Source organism: Urocampus carinirostris, chromosome 1 (genome assembly GCF_059441175.1).
Source record: "Urocampus carinirostris isolate Australia breed hairy pipefish chromosome 1, RoL_Ucar_1.0, whole genome shotgun sequence".
Lineage (NCBI taxonomy): Eukaryota > Metazoa > Chordata > Actinopteri > Syngnathiformes > Syngnathidae > Urocampus > Urocampus carinirostris.
Window position 1 is genome coordinate 29,128,634 of NC_142349.1, and position 16,933 is coordinate 29,145,566.

The window sequence follows — 16,933 nt, forward strand, 5'->3', positions numbered from 1 at the left end:
ATTACTCTACATGATTAAGGTTTATTATAAAAAAGTTCAAAAATAAAGTAGCTCGGAAGTTCACTTTAGAAGGAAAAAATACATTCAAATATAATTAAGGAGAATAATACATTTTCTTATTCAAATTATTAATTTATTTTCTGCATTAGATTATTGTTGGTAATATACTGATTAAAGGGATAACCACAAACCTGTCTTTTTTAATTTTCTCATTTTATATTTTATTTTTTTCTTAACTTCTTTCATCTCATCTCATTAGCCGTACCGCTTATCGTCATTAGGGTCGCGGGGGGGCTGGAGCCCATCCCAGCCATCTCCGGGCAGTGGGCAGGGGACACCCTGAACTGGTGGCCAGCCAATTGCAGGGCACACAGGGACAGACAACTCATTCGCTCATTCACACCTAGGGACAATTTGGACCGGCCAATTAACCTGAAATGCATGTTTTTGGAACGTGGGAGGAAACCGGAGTGCCCGGAGGAAACCCACGCAAGCACGGGGAGAACATACAAACTCCGCACAGGAAGTCTGGAGCTGGATTTGAACCCACGACAGGTTCCCATGACATGAACTGTGCCGCACAAGCGCTAACCACTGCGCTGCCGTGCTGCCCTTGACTCCTTTATACAACATAATAATTCGTAATACAATGCATCAAAGCAAGTGGGCCGTTTGAGAGCTGGCTCTCCTTAATGAGTTGAGCCGAAAAAGCCGGTTCTCTAAAAAGAGACGGACTTCTTTTCACTACATTCAAACCGCTCGCTTCGTTTGCAACGAAAAAAACGATATCGCGGCGAACTCGTTTGACTTGATTAATTTCCTGTTTCGTGATAGTCGGTGTATACCGGATGGTCCCCATAATTGACAAATTTGCGTTTTTCCGTACAGATTTTCTCGTATGTCGTACACGTCTTAAAATGCATAATAAACGTATTTTGTACGGCAAAACAGTACAGGTTGACAGGTATGGTATACGTAAAACAAATATTTCATTTACATACTTATTTCTGGGTGCGGGAATAATATTTTTATAAAATACAATGACCAAATGTAATACCTAGTTTCAAGAGGTCCATTCCCGGCTTGTTATATGTAGAAGTGTCATTGAGCAAGACACTGAATCCGCAAGCCCCATGATAAGCAGGTAGTTGCCTTGCATGGCTGACGCTGCTATCGGTATGTGAGTGTGTGTGCGAATGGGTTAAGTGTGACTGTGAGGCACATTGTAAAGCGCTTTGGGAGGTCTTCAGTGACTTTAAAAGCGCTATATCAATGCAGACGATTTGCATTTACACTCAACATTTTTGAGAGATTTGTGATAAATGTATGTTACGTTACCTTGCTTACATTATTAATATAGATTAGGAAGACAATTCATACAAATTGGATGAGAGCGTGCAAAAAAAAAAGAATATGTGCAAAAAACAGGCATGCGAATGAAATTAAAAATGGAGAACTGTTGATGATTAGTACTAGGGCCTCTACAAAAAATGCATTTTTTGTGATTGGTTTGATTGGTTTGGTTTGGTATTATTGGAATTATCATACAAAATGACAAACCACGTAGGTCACTAAAGAATTGCTAACAATAATTTTCCATTTGGTTGACATTCACAAAAGTCCAATGGTGACATACTTCCCACTTTCAGTTTCATGTTGGTGATTTCCCGAGCAGACAATGTGTTAATTTCTTCTCCAACGGGACAATCCTGCATTTCACATCACCCACAGGTTCCTTTTTTTGTGCATAAAAAACACAAATTACACTACATGAGCCACTTTATCGTACTTGATGAAGTCTAGTTGTGTCGCCCAGTGGTGCTGTCATGGATGAAGAAAAACCTTTAATAAACCCCAAGGAGCCAGCACAGGAACATACGGTATGAAATACAAAACCCAAACCTAGAAAAGATAAAACTACGTTGGACTGTATGTTACAACACATTTGAAGTTTTCTCAGCATTGCAATTACTATGTGTTTCAAGTTTTAAGCTTTCTTTGATGTTTGAAACAAACTAGTTGGACTTGATCTCTTGGAAGTCTTAACATTAGCCGATATCTGGCTAATTTAGATGTTAAAGATGCTAAAGGAGAGAATGCATTAAACCAGCACACTGCAAGCCTGTGTAGATGTGTAAATGTGGGAATGCTTTATGGCTCAGCAGACAGGATTGCCAACTCTGCTGAAAACTATATACAGTTCTGTTAAATTTATAGCCTTAAAGCTATAAATCCAAGTGAAACTTTAAACTCTGTGTTAAATCTTTCATTTGACAGCACTATCAAGATTGGAAGCTTTAACACTAACATTAATGATAAATCACTGGTATCATGATATCTTTAAATAACCCACTATTCTAAATCCCAGCCCAGCAGATCAAATCTGTTCCTGGCTGTTTTTGCAGCGGTCTTGGGGAACTTGACTGTTGGCTATTTTCTGGTCTATCCGTCTCCTGTCCTGCCAGTGCTGCAGGGCTCCGATGTGGACCCCAAGCTGAGGATGGACACCTCTCAGGCCGCCTTGTTCGGCTCTGTTTTCATGCTGGGCATGGTTTGTGGTGGCCTCAGCTCCATGCTCCTCAATGACTGTATTGGCAGGAAGTTGAGCATTATGGTGTCAGCGATCCCTTCTACCATTGGGTAAGATATTACCTATTGTCCACATAGCTTATCATAGCACACTTAACTAAGTGTATAGAGTGCAACCTACAGGTGCACTTTGTGACTCTCAAATGATTTGTTTGCCTTAACTGATATGGTCTACCTCAGGGGTTTTAAGTAGCGGGTCGCATTGGTTTGAAAAACCATGCACATAGGGCTGGGCCAGAAGGGCAAAAAAAAGCTGATTGATGTATGAAGTTTTTTTATTTTCCGATAGAAAATCTTAAACCGATACATCGGCAATAAGTGTGGAAAATAGATAACACAAACCAATGCATTTTTTTCACATTTGTATTTACCGATTCATTGTCTATTTGTTTATAAAGGCAGCTTCCATTCAATTGGTTTTGAAACAGACCAAATATACAAATAAATATATTCATTTACAAATAAAATTTTGATCAAGACTAAAAAGCAAAGTGATGTATCCCTTTTCAAGCACTAAAATGTATATGAAAAAGCATTCATAGAAAAATGTAGCCGGCTTTTTAATGTTGGCCATGAGCTCAGTTAGAAAATATAGTTTTTATCCGAGTACAGAGGAATATAAGATAAGAAATCCAGGGGAGTATTGCCTAGAACAAAGACATCTATTTTATTTCAAATAACATCAGAATGGGTGTTAGCCCAAATGTCTCTGTTCAATAAATGGTAGTCAGCATATACAGTACAGCTACCATGGGTGGAGTGGCGCGTGGCTTTGGCGACATCCAGTGTACATATTAAAAACTTTTTTTGACAAGAAGCGCTGGCAGGCCCGATAAGGCCCGGGCGTCGTAGTTTGGTGACCCGTGGTTTACCTCCTCAAGGGTGCGAATTGGAATCTATACTTTGTGTAATCATTTCTGACTTGACTAACTAACAATTAAAAAACATTGCATTTCGGAAAGGAAAACGAAGTATGAAAAAAACTTCTCAATTAATCTCAGGGTAAAATCATGGTAGTAATGGCAACTGGGATTTCATTGGTGATGTTTTGGTTTCAGCTGGATGATGATGGCAGGGGCTGTGGAATTGTGGATGCTACATTTGGGCCGTTTCTTCACAGGCGTCGCCGGTGGAGTGACATCAGCATCCATCCCTGTATGTTACCGCAGGAACATTTTAATGTGACTCTATGCAGCTCATTTTGCCTTAAATAATAAGCTGAAGTATGCATTGTGACATTCAATACTTCATTTAAAGCAGAAGTCAGGAACCTTATTGACTCAAAAAGCCATGATAGCAAAACAATTAGATTTTTTTTTTATTAAGCTACACCTTATATTTTTAAGACAAAATTCAACAAAACTGCCAAACCTGCTCTCTAGACAAAAGCTAATTCTCCAGCGCATTTTATTTCACTGTGCGATGTTTGATGATTCTCTAAAAAATATGAAATAAGAATAATGCCAGAGACTGTTTCCCATATCAACAAATAAACCCTTAAAAGTTTTCTCTCTCCAGCAGTTACTCAAGATTGTTGAGGCTCCTTTTAAACATAATTTTTGTCGTAAATAATGGTTCTAAAACAAGGTGGGAGCAGAAAATGTCACTTGATGCTGCAAACTAGAAGGATATGCATGTATTGGGGGGAGTACTATGTATGCAGCGATCTACTCACCCCTACCGCTCACCCGATCAAATTGCTCTGGGTGCTTGGCTGTTTTTTTCAGGTGATTACAGTTTGTTCTGTGGGCATCATGAAGTATCTCTACAGTGAACATAGATTGTTTAATGAGCTTCCAAATAAAAGACTCCTTAAAGACGTACAGCCAAAACGGGGTCTGTTAGTGTAACTGTAAACTTTGCCCTATATATCCTGGACTACTTAATTGTTTCAGCTTTGCATACACTTAAGTTGGAAAGGCAGAGAGAAGATCAATATGATGCTTATTTTATCCCCGAGATTGATTAACACATGAAAAGAGCCATATTTGGCTCACAAGCCATACATTCCCGACCCCTGATTTAAAGTAACCGCTTAAAGATTGTTAGCGACATTTTTCAGTACAATAGATAAATAAAAAATTATCTTCTACATTTTACTATCCATCCATTATCTGCACCGCTTAACCTCAGTAGGGTCGTGAGGGTGCTGGAGCCCATCCCAGCTATCCTCGGGCAGTGGGCAGGGGACTCCCTGAACCGGTTGCCAGCCAGTCGCAACTCACTCGCTCATTCACACTTAGGGACAATTTGGATTTGCCAATTAACCTGACATGCATGTTTTGGGAAATGTGGAAGAAAAGTGCCCGGGGGAAACATGCAAACTCCAGACGGGGAGGCTGCGGTAGTTGGACTTGAACCCTAAACCTCTGCACTGCGAGGCTGCGTGCTAACCACCCAGCTTCCCTGCTGCCTACATTTGACTAAATCTTTAAAAATGGGTTTTTTTTTGTAATCTGCTGGAAACGGCTGCACCATGATGTCCAAATATAATAATAATATAATAATAATTTCCTTGTATTGTCATTCTGTGTAACAATGTACACAGAACGAAATGTCGATTGCACCTCGTTGTAGCGAGACGATGCAGCCGCAGCCAACAGAGGGCGCCGCCGACCACTTTTTAAGTCTTAGGAATGACTCGGCCGGGGCGCGAACCACCGACCTCCCAGTCTCAAAGCGGGCGCCTTACCATCTAGGCTACTGAGCTGGTTACATAATTTACTTATTACATAGTCTGTTCTGGTAAATTTCCATTGGAGTGCATTCCCCATTTTTTTCCAGGTCTACATCTCTGAGATCTCTCATAAATCACTGAGGGGAACATTGGGAACCTGCCCTCAGATTACTTCTGTGTTAGGAGCGCTGGCCCTATACTCATTAGGTAATTTTTGCTTTCCATCTATACACACACCACACAAAAGTCTTCTCTAAAAAGAAAACTCACTGTATGTGAGTAGTTAGTGTTCCTACATCAGTAATCCTGTGCTGGTTTACTTTTCACGGTTTCGTTAGTTCACAGGTTTGCATGGTGAGCTGTGTTCTGCAATCCGATTGGCTAAACACTCTCCTCGTTTATTATCATTTGATAGTACATGATATATTTGTATAAATGAGTATAAAAACCGGCTCTTTAACTCTACCCGGCAGAGTAAAAGCCCACAGTAAACCACACCACCTACATTGCATATTACCGAATCTTATTGCAATATGTATTCTGTGTAGCACTATTTAGTTATTCTATATAACACGCTACAGTGGGCATTTGCACGTCACACTGGGTATTTGTATATTGTATTCTTTTTGCTTTATTACTGTATTGTTTTCAGCGAAGGGATGCTCCTGGAAATGGGAATTTCCCTTCGGGGATGAATAAAGTATCTATCTATCTATCTATCTATCTATCTATCTATCTATCTATCTATCTATCTATCTATCTATCTATCTATCTATCTATCTATCTATCTATCTATCTATCTATCTATCTATCTATCTATCTATCTATCTATCTATCTATCTATCTATCTATCTATCCATCCATCCATCCATCTATCTATCTATCTATCTATCTATCTATCTATCTATCTATCTATCTATCTATCTATCTATCTATCTATCTATCTATCTATCTATCTATCTATCTATCTATCTATCTATCTATCTATCTATCTATCTATCTATCTATCTATCTATCTATCTATCTATCTATCTATCTATCTATCTATCTATCTATCTATCTATCTATCTATCTATCTATCTATCTATCTATCTATCTATCTATCTATCTATCTATCTATCTATCTATCTATCTATCTATCTATCTATCTATCTATCTATCTATCTATCTATCTATCTATCTATCTATCTATCTATCTATCTATCTATCTATCTATCTATCTATCTATCTATCTATCTATCTATCTATCTATCTATCTATCTATCTATCTATCTATCTATCTATCTATCTATCTATCTATCTATCTAAAAACGTTTATCCAGTACTTTTAGCTGTTGAATAAATGCCGAGCCTGTAAAAAGTTTTTTTTCAAGTCAAGTCATGTTTATTTGTACAGACCATATACTATTGCAAACAGACTATAGCACACCATCCCCTGATCTAAAACCTACATGAGGGCAAGGAAAAACTTAATATAATATATAGTATAATATTATATATATATATATATATATATATATATATATATATATATATATATATATATATATATATATATATATATATATATATATATATATATATACCGGAGCCATTTCCCCCTAGTGGGAGGTGGCTAGAGTCAAGAACAGATTCCTGACTCTTTCTGGGAGATTGATACAGAGGATGGGATTCCCAGCCCCTTCGCTCATCCAAACTGAGGTGTTGGGAGTCATTAGGTGACCAAACCCCCCAATTCCAACCCCTACTGCCGAGCACCAAGGGAGGCAATGAGTACCAATGTTGTAAGTCTTGGGTATGACTCGGCCGAGGCTTGAACCAGCAACCTCCCAGTCTCGGAGTGGGCACCCTACCCCCAAGGCCACCGAGCTGGTATAGTATAGTATAGTATAGTATAGTATAGTATAGTATAGTATAGTATAGTATAGTATAGTATAGAATAGTATAGTATAGTATATAATTATATAATAATTGTGAAGAAGATAAAGGTTCATCTTCACAGATTTTGCCCATTACGGGTTCATTTTTGAACCTCGCCCCCTCGATAAACGAGGCATCGCTGTATTCTGTTTTTCAAGGTTCATCAACCTTTTTAAAGCTGTGAATTAAATTTGGAAAGTCTGGCATGTTACCTTTTTGCATGCTGCTACCAGTTTGATGCAAAGAGCTTAACTATTATTTATATTTTTATCATTAGTCGTACTAGAATATCTGTATTATTACTATGCCTTGGTTTTAATTATTCATACATTTTCCAAAAGGGGAAGGCGGGTATTAGTGTACTGAATTAGTCAAAAATTAAATAATTCCAGACCTTTTCTTAGTGACAGCTCTAGTTGTTGCATTGAATATATGAAATATGTGAAAACACTGAAGTTGACATACAACTTTTGGGAAACACACAAACACTAATTGGAAACACCTTATATTGATAAACATTGAATATTGTTTACATTTTCAAATATCCTTGAAAATACAACTAACTGTTATGAGTGTGTTATTTTTGGCACTTTTCTATTGTGTAGTCATGTTGTTCTTGTAGGCAACATGTTAAACTTTCCTGTATATTTATAAGTAACAATAAATACATTAATTAAATGATCAAAAAACATATTTAAAAAAAACATACTTATACCCATTCATAAAAATGGTTTTAGTCTAATTTTGTGTGTAATTATGTTGAATTAAATAGTGTAATGATACACTGTAAATTATAATATTACATTCATTGTCTCACTTCATTTTTAAATGATTATTATTATTTTATTTTATTTGAATGATGCTCATATGTGAACGTAAAACACCTTGTCATAATAGTTCGTTACACGATTTGTTCGAGTAAAAAATGTTTGGACTGTCAACAGCGGCGGGTAGTAACAAGTTACATTTACTCCGTTACATTTACTTGAGTAAGTTTTGGAACAGAATTTGTTCTTTTAAGAATGTTTTTAAATCAGTATACTTTTTACTGAGTAGATTTGTGAGAAAGAAAGTGTACTCTTACTCTGCTACTTTAGCCTACATTGAAGCCGTTACTTAAGTACGTAAACACCCGTCTGTGTGTCTTTGTGGCTGACCGTCCGGTTTACACTTCACTCCAGTCCGAACCAGTAATGTGTCATCCGCGAACTAACCAGCTTGTTTAGCCATTTGTTTGCGGACTACATCTTTTTTCCGGGGATTATTTGCTATTAACTGAGTATAAAAAGGTTAACATTGTTTTGTATTTAATTTTATCTTACATCTATAAATATTTTAGTTTATGGTTCCTGTTTTGTTCATTCAATGTGTTTTACATAACAAATGTAAAGTTTATACTTGTTTTACATAGTTTTTTGTTGTTGCATTGAATAGTCATGATTTTTGAATAACATTTTGCTGTTTGTTTTTCAGAGATTCTGAGTTGTTGACTTTAAAATTGCCTATAATGGTGATTGGGCTGCATATATATATATATAGTGCTTTTTAAGTCACTGATGACCTCCCAAAGTGCTTTATAATGTGCTTAACACTTACCCATTCACAGTATACAAAAAGTTCCGTGTTTAAACAACACAGCGACATCTTGTGATAGAGTGAAAAAACAAATGTTATTACGATTTAGTAGAATCATAGATTTTTTTCTAAATTATTATTATGATTCATTTTGTGAATGATGTAAAATAATTATTGGTTATATACAGATTAAGGGGAGCCCCAAAAACCTGTCTTTCTTTTTACGCAGACTGAAACACACACACACACACACACACACACACACACACACAGATACACACAATTTATGAGTTCATGGGCTATTTTGTTTTTCTGTCTGCAGAGCGTGTTCAAAAAGTACTGGGGTTGTTAATGTGGTTCTTGCGCTTAATTTATTGTTTTTATTGATACAATTATCATTTTATCGTTTAATAAATTACTTGGATTTACTTTGATTATGGTAAGTATCCTGTAATTTTTAGATAAAATGTGATGTATCATTGACTGGATGGACTTCGATGATTTGATAATCTGATTGAACATTTGTTGTTAAAAAAAAATCAATAAATAAGACGTTGCTACACTTACTCAGTACTTGAGTAGTTTTTTCACCAAAAACTTTTTTACTTTTACTCAAGTAATTATTTGGATCACTCCTTTTTACTTCTACTTGAGCCATATTATTATGAAGTAACGGTACTTTTACTTGAGTAACATGTTTGGCTACTCTACCCACCTCTGACTGTCAAGAGGGCAGGACCAAGATAAGCGCTGGCTTTTTTTCCGACAGACCTTTTTCTCCACTTCTGTTTTCTCAATTTTTTTATCAAAGTTGTTGATCTTTTACGCATCGTTACCTTATATTTGATGAACAGAGGGAAATAGAAATGTCAATCTATTAGGGAAAGTGAGATAAAACCATCAAAAATGTGTTTACATTTGAAAATAAAATATAGTAATGTAATAAATCTGAGTATACAGGACAATATATGAAATGAGTAAAAAAAACATATTTTTTTCTCCTCCAGGTTTAGTGTTACCATGGAGATGGCTCGCTGTGGCAGGAGGCTTGCCATCATTTGTGATGGTCGTGTTGCTGGTCTTCATGCCCGAATCCCCCAGAAGGCTCCTCTCCTTAGGTAGAGAGGAGCAGGCTAAGAACGCCCTCCACTGGCTGAGGGGTAATAACCATGACATACAGAACGAGCTCGACACCATCAAGGTGAGAAGTAAAGTGACTATACTAACTGAAATTAAAACCCAGGAGTGTCAAACTTATGCCCTACGGCAGGTTGAACTATGACACTCAGTTTTAAATATGTCCGCTGGAAATCACCAAAGTTAGGCGCCACTCCCAAAGCAAACCACCCATTGTAGCTGTATTTGCGAAAATACTATTTATCAACCCTGGAACTTTGAGGAAACCCATCTTGATGTCATTTTACATCACGTTGTTTAAGGCAATACGGTTGCACTAACTTGTGGCACGTAGAAATCTCTCTTCAGTGCAACATTCACTAGAATTGGAAATTATCTGTTGGCTCCCGGATTGAAATTACAAAGTTAAAAAATGGCACCAGAAGTTTGAAGAAGTTCCTTTCTATAATAGATGTGAAAAATAACAGCGAAGTTCCATAATTCAAATAAATATTTTCATTGAGTGTAGCACGGCGGTTAGCGCGTGTACGGCACAGTTCTGAGGTCATGAGATCGAACCTTCCTGTGTGGAGTTTGCATGTTCTCCCCGGTCTTGCGTGGGTTTCCTCCAGGCACTCCGGTTTCCTCCCACATTCCAAAAACATTCATGTCAGGTTAATTGGCTGGTTCAAATTGTCCGTAGCTGTGAATGAGCGAGTGAGTTGTCTGTCTCTGTGTGCCCTCTGACTGGCTGGCAACCAGTTCAGGGTGTCCCCTGCCCACTGCCTGAAGATAGCTGGGATGGGCTCCAGCACCCTCGAGACCCTACTGAGGATAAGCGGTGCAGATAATGGATGGATGGATGGATTTTCATTGAGAAAAAAATAAAATAAAAGGCAGAAAAAGACCGTTAATCATTAAAATAATTATGTAAATCATTAGCCCTTTTTTGGCTATTTTTTTGTAACTTTCTAGTTTGCATGTTTACGCGAGTTCAAAAATGTGTAAATTAGTAAAGAATTACCGTAAATTACGGACTGTAGGGTCCACCTGATATAAGCCGCACTCAGTATATCTTTGAAGGAAATACCATTTTGTACATACATAAGCTGCGGCACGGCGGCTGGGTGGCCAGGGCACAGCCCCACCGTGCAGAGGTCCAGGGCTCAATTCCAGCTACTACAGCCTCCCCATGCAGAGTTTGCATGTTCTCCCTGTGCCTGCGTGTGTTTCCTCCAGTTTCCTCCCACATTCCAAGAGCATCCATGTCAGGTTAATTGATGTGAGTTGCCTGTTGCTGTGTGCCCTGTGACTGGCTGGCAACCAGTTCAGGGTGTCTCCTACCCACTGCCCAAAGGTGGCTGGCATCATAAGTGAGGCACGGATATCGAGTGTTGTTTTGATTTTTTTTTTTTTAAACAAATGTACAGTTGCTAAATACATTATGGTTCACAGATCACTTCTTGTTGTTAGTCTTGGGTATGTACATCCTTGCGACGCCGATCCCTTTCCTGGCCTGTTTTTCAGTATGGGTTTGCTCCCCCACATGAAACCGATAGTACTGGTTTCCAATGATACCAGTAGTAGGAGAAGCCTCCTACTCAGATACAGCACCTTCATCATTTTGTCGCAATTGTTGTCAGTGTAAAGCAAGCTCCTAGTCTTCAGAGATGAGCCAGATATTCTAAATTAGTAGTTCTGAACTGGTGGGTTGGGACCCAAAAGAGGGTCCAGGAGACATTTTCAGTGGGTCACGGGCCTTTGCCTTGGCAAAATAGTGCAATTGTACTCCTTAACAGTGGATGGCGATAATTTCCTGCAAATGCACGTTGAAATCCACCGTTTTACCACACAGAAAAAGACAGATGAAGTTTGTTCACACTTGTCAAATATGGCTAAAGGCAATTACAGCAGGGACTAAATGAGATATGGATTTTATTATCTTGAAGACAAAGCCACAGAAGTAAAGCATTTTGGGTTTTATTAAAAATGTGAGCATTAAAGGGAATACTGTTGCTCAAAGTCATTTTGGTTTTGCAGGTCATTTTTTCAGATGATATGAATGTATTCTACTAGCCCTGGTTCAAACAGCACAATTATTTAATTCAATAAATTTAAAAAGTGGAATTTTAATTTGGGTCACAGCTTCTAATTAGTGTGTGACGGTGGGTCCTGAAGTCCGACCAGTTGAAAACCACTGTCATAAATCCAAGAGGAAAAACTCATTTTTTCTGAAATTTAGAGTAACAGGTTAAATCTTATCGTAGGAAAGTAAAAAATTGAGAGGGGAAAAAAACACATTAATAGTTTTATGATCAAGTTTTACAACCATAAATCCTAATCTTGATTGAATTGTGAGCCTGTAAAAGACCCCCAGCCCTAAAACTAAGGCACACTTTTAATGTCATTATTTCCTAGTCGGGCTCCCGTGAGAGCCCCTGAGCTAAGATGAGTTTGACACTCCTGAGCTTTTTTTTTTATATATATTTATGTAAACTGTTGATAATCAACATAGCCCAAAGTGTCATTAGTTATTTGACTTTTTACAAACAATCCTCTTCCATGAAGCACAGCATCGGTCTTCAGAGCAGGGTATCGTGGTCCCAGCTGGCCAAGCCTGTCTACTATCGACCACTCTTGATCTCTGTGGCTATGCGCTTCCTGCAGCAGTTGACTGGAATCAGTCCCATTCTCGTTTACTTGGAGCCCATATTTTCCCAGAGCAACGTCTCACTGGAGCCCAGGTGTGCAATGCAATCTGACTTGTTCATTCTGACATATCATTACCCTTAATTAATGGCCATTTTTCGCATACTGTAATTAGTGACTGACTGTATGTAATCGCTTTCAGGTACGACGCTGCAATCGTGGGTTTGGTCCGACTTGTTTCTGTCTGCTTGGCAGCAGTTTTGATGGACAAGGCTGGGCGCAAAGTCTTGCTGTACACCTCCAGCTTTCTCTTGTTTGTGTCCATGCTGACTCTGACAGTAATTTCTGGCACCCATCCCCACCAGCCAGGGCCCGCCCCTCAGAATTTCACCGCAAGTATGGAGAGCAAACTCCATAGTGACATGGATTGGCTGGCTCACAATCAAACCACTTCAGGCCCCGTTCCAATTATCAGCGTTGTACTATTTATATTTGGTGAGTGATATAACCTGAACATTTTCCTTTATTGTCATAATGACACCATCAACTACACATCACATGCATGCTTGGAAGTATTGTAATTCCAGTGGAAAATCCTGTCAATAGTGTCACTCAGCCATGGTAATCTGCAATTCCCAGGGGTTTTCTTGGGCGCAACACTGCATGACCTCGTAAACCCCCTTATATGCTTTGTTAAATACAGCAGTGATCCATTGTAGTCATAGCAATGAGTCATTCAGCAGTGGGCGGCAACCACCAGGCTGCGGACCGTATACGTGTTTTTGGCTGGTAAAGGAATTTGCCCTTTTTATATTGTTGTAGCTGTATTCAAATTATGTATTTTTCAAATGAACATTTACAAAATACACAAAACACTTCACAATCCGATTTTCTTTGTTTATCATTGATTATAAATGTCAGCTTACCCCAACAAGCGGATGTAACCGCAATCCCAAAATAATATTCGCACAACATGGGGAATACTTCTTCATTATTGAGGCAATGCTGCACTGCAGTAAGTTATAAATGTTTAAGACATTCTATGTCAATATAGTTTTCTTAGTGGTAAGGCCCACAAACCTGCGATGATTAGTCCCCCTCAGGTATAACTTTATGGGCAGCATCTCTCAGTTGAGCACAGTGACAATTGATCATTTTTACAATCATTTTAATACAAGGCTGAAGAATCGAATTTCCCCAATTTTTTTGCTTAATATCTGATCTGCTCACACATGCACACACACATTCACATGAAAAAGAAAGGCATCGGCTTCCATGCATCAACACAAGCCCTTTCTTTGTTTCCTAGGATACGCCTTGGGATGGGGGCCAATCACGTGGCTCCTCATGTCAGAAGTGTTGCCGCTGGCCGTGAGGGGCGTGGCTTCAGGCCTGTGCGTGACCGTCAGCTGGTTGACTGCTTTTGTTATCACCGACGCCTTCACTTACCTGCAAGACTGGGTCGGCCTGTACGTGCCGTGTATTTTTTTTACGGGGGTGTGTGTCGTGTGTATGCTGTTCACTGCCTTGTGCGTCCCAGAAACCCGGGGCCGATCTCTAGAGGAAATTGAGAACTATTTCAGGGCACGCAGGTTTACTTTGAATCATGCAACTTAAATGGGATGGAACTCTCTGGGGATACTGTGAGGAAAAGATTGGTGGTAACCATTGTCCAGGAATGTTTAAATTCATTCATTAACCTCAGTAGGAATCCTACGCCATATTTTGCAAACTTATTTTCTTTTGTCCTAAAAAAGGAAATTTCTTTGAATGCATTTAATATATTTGACTGTACATGAATGAATTTTACATTATACTGCAAACGATGGACTCCAAGGAAGGGGTCACAGAAATCGCATACATGTCAACTTATACATTTTCCCTGTATTTTATACATATTTTACATTGTTATACAGTTTTTATAAAAGAATTCTTATGTGTAAAAAAAGACCGATCTCATCTTGCCTATGTGCTCTAATACAAATGGTCTCTTGTCACTGGTAGCAAACGACAACGTAATCGTAGATTGATAATATTGTGAAGGTGTTCTACATTATACGTCTTGCTGTAAGTAAATAGGTGCCAAGTTCTGCTGGTAAAGTTTCTTATTGCTTAATAAGGAAGATTTACAAGAATTAATAAGAGGATCAATTGGCAGAAGTTGACAGGTAGAAGCTGGAGAGACTGTCGATAGATAGGCACTTACTGCACACTTAAAATTCAAGTTACTGTAGCTATCAATGAACATACAAACAAAAACATTTTCCAGCACAATGTTCTATTTTCATTTTATGCTTGTTGTAGTTTGCATGGACAAACTAGTCAAGTTGATGTTGGCGGTAAGCAGCCACCAGGGGGTGAGCAGTTTTGAGCGGTCTCTAGTGGTAGATTCTGGATCTGCACGCGAGCTGGATTTTCCTACATATAACAAACCTTATGTGAAAAGAATTGTAGACCGAATTCTAGTTTTTAGAGGGGCTCATATAAAGAGGTACCACTGTACTTCATATGCATCAACACTTTAGTCCACCAATACTGAATTCCAATCATTCATCTAAGTATGATTACTACGTCATATTTTGCGACCACATTTTCTTCGGCCCTAACAAAGAAGCACATCTCCTTGAATAAATTTTGCATTTTTCTGTAACTTATGAATTTTACAATATGCTGCAAATGACAGATAAACTGACTAAGAATGTTATTTCGTGGCTAGTTGCCCAGTGAAAACAAATGGAATAGATATAATGCATTAATGCAACAATAAAATAAAAATTGAAAAATGTACGGGGACAAAATCATAATATTGACAAATTGATATAGTTTAAGAAGAAGAAAGAGACAAAAGAAATAAAAAAGCAAAAATTGAAAAAAATTTAAAATGACAAAAAAGGAAAAGGACATTAATATGAAAAACAAGATGAATAACAAAATATATTTTTTTCTTTGACATTACATTTTTCATTAGGCCCCTTATTCATTGGATGATTGTGCTCATACTGAAAGCCAACAACAGTTTTTAAACACTTTAACATATTTGCATAATAGTGGCAAGTTAGCTAATCCTATAAACAAATATGTCTGTTTGTTGTCAAGTGTTCTCTTGTGGTCGAAGATACATATGTTTTTTATTGAGACATTGTTTTTAAAAAACAAATAAAACATTTTTGTAATCAAACTTTAAATAAAACTGAATCAAAAATGATTTAAATGGTCTCCTTTTGTTTTGATAAAATATGATAAATGATTGGATTTTGTGGACTGGTTTACTGAGTTCAAATGTTTTTAAATAATTTATTATAAAGCAAAGGATCCATGCGCAAGACCACATTGCACCAGAAAACACATTTCCTTAATATAATCACACTGCGTCCACCCTTTTAAGGACCACCAAGGGAAAAGATTCATTCAGGAAAAGGCATGTCTCGTCCAACAAGTCGAGCTCCAGATACAATTACAGAAATGCATTACATAAAAGTTATTGGCACAGTTGAGAAGAGGTCTATTTGAGTGACGAAAATACTGTAGCTATATTGTTTTCAAAATAGAATTAAAACTGATTTTGTGTTTGCGAATAAAAATTTGGAATGTAATCAACACCGGGTGGCATTCACTTCATTCCCATTGAAGTTTAGTGTCAAAGTAAACGTGAAACAAAATAGTCATTTTGTCACGAAGTGGGATGAGACCGGACCAGAACGGAGGCAGGAAGGGAGAACTCAATTGCGTGACGATCAAAACTTTTATTTACCAAAATAAAAGTCGTCCAAAAACTCCGGGACAAAACAGAACAAAAACACTCAGGTACAGGTTTCCTCCGACTCAAACTAAACAGGACAGGGCATAACAGAACGGAAAAGGTGTAATGAGCCAACACCCGCAATACCCACAACCCAACCTTAAGTAGCAGCCACGCAATTAGCTGATCTGCTTCAGCTGGTGCCCAGGGGGCGGGGCAGACCGGTCGCCGCGGCGACCATGACAGAGCCCCCCCTTTAAGGGACAGCTCCTGAGGTCCCAAAAAGAAAAAATTACTACCTCGCGCCCCGGAATGGTTCGACGCTCGGCAGGGGGGGTCCGGCTGGCAAACTGGACAGGCGAAAACAGACAGGCAGAACCGGCGAAAACAGGACAGGTAAACAAGGGAGTCGGACAGGCAGAATCAGAACCGGCAAACAAGACAGAATCAGAACCGGCAAACAGGACAGGTAAACAAGGGAGTCGGACAGGCGGAATCAGGGGAGTCGGAATCATGACAGGCAAAACAGGAGAGTCGGAATCAGGACAGGGGGAAACAGGAGAGTCGGAATCAGGACAGGCGGAAACAGGAGAGGCAGAATCAGGACAGGCGGAAACAGGAGAGGCAGAATCAGGACAGGACAGGCGGAAACAGGAGAAGCAGAATCA

General features: G+C 38.5%; 1 protein-coding gene across 2 annotated transcripts; it reads left to right on the top strand.

Moving 5' to 3' along the window:
• The first annotated feature begins 1,803 nt into the window (after nt 1-1,803).
• slc2a6 (solute carrier family 2 member 6) lies at nt 1,804-14,377 on the top strand. 2 transcript variants are annotated; one of them, XM_088354681.1, is made up of 8 exons: nt 1,804-1,880; nt 2,369-2,640; nt 3,648-3,744; nt 5,374-5,473; nt 9,769-9,962; nt 12,446-12,621; nt 12,729-13,021; nt 13,836-14,377. In XM_088354681.1, the coding sequence occupies exons 1-8, from the start codon at nt 1,827-1,829 to the stop codon at nt 14,141-14,143; spliced, it is 1,494 nt and encodes a 497-aa protein (XP_088210807.1). In that variant the 5' UTR covers nt 1,804-1,826; the 3' UTR covers nt 14,144-14,377. The 2 variants fall into 2 exon arrangements, with proteins under 2 accessions (XP_088210807.1, XP_088210814.1); XM_088354688.1 differs by lacking the exons at nt 5,374-5,473; nt 9,769-9,962.
• The last annotated feature ends 2,556 nt before the right edge of the window (nt 14,378-16,933 follow it).

Coding starts and splice junctions, on each gene's coding strand:
- slc2a6 (XM_088354681.1), top strand. CDS start 1,827: ATGGATGAAGAAAAACCTTTAATAAACCCCAAGGAGCCAGCACAGGAA. Junction 5,474..9,768: donor GCTGGCCCTATACTCATTAG/GTAATTTTTGCT, acceptor TTTCTCCTCCAG/GTTTAGTGTTACCATGGAGA. Junction 13,022..13,835: donor CGTTGTACTATTTATATTTG/GTGAGTGATATA, acceptor TTTGTTTCCTAG/GATACGCCTTGGGATGGGGG.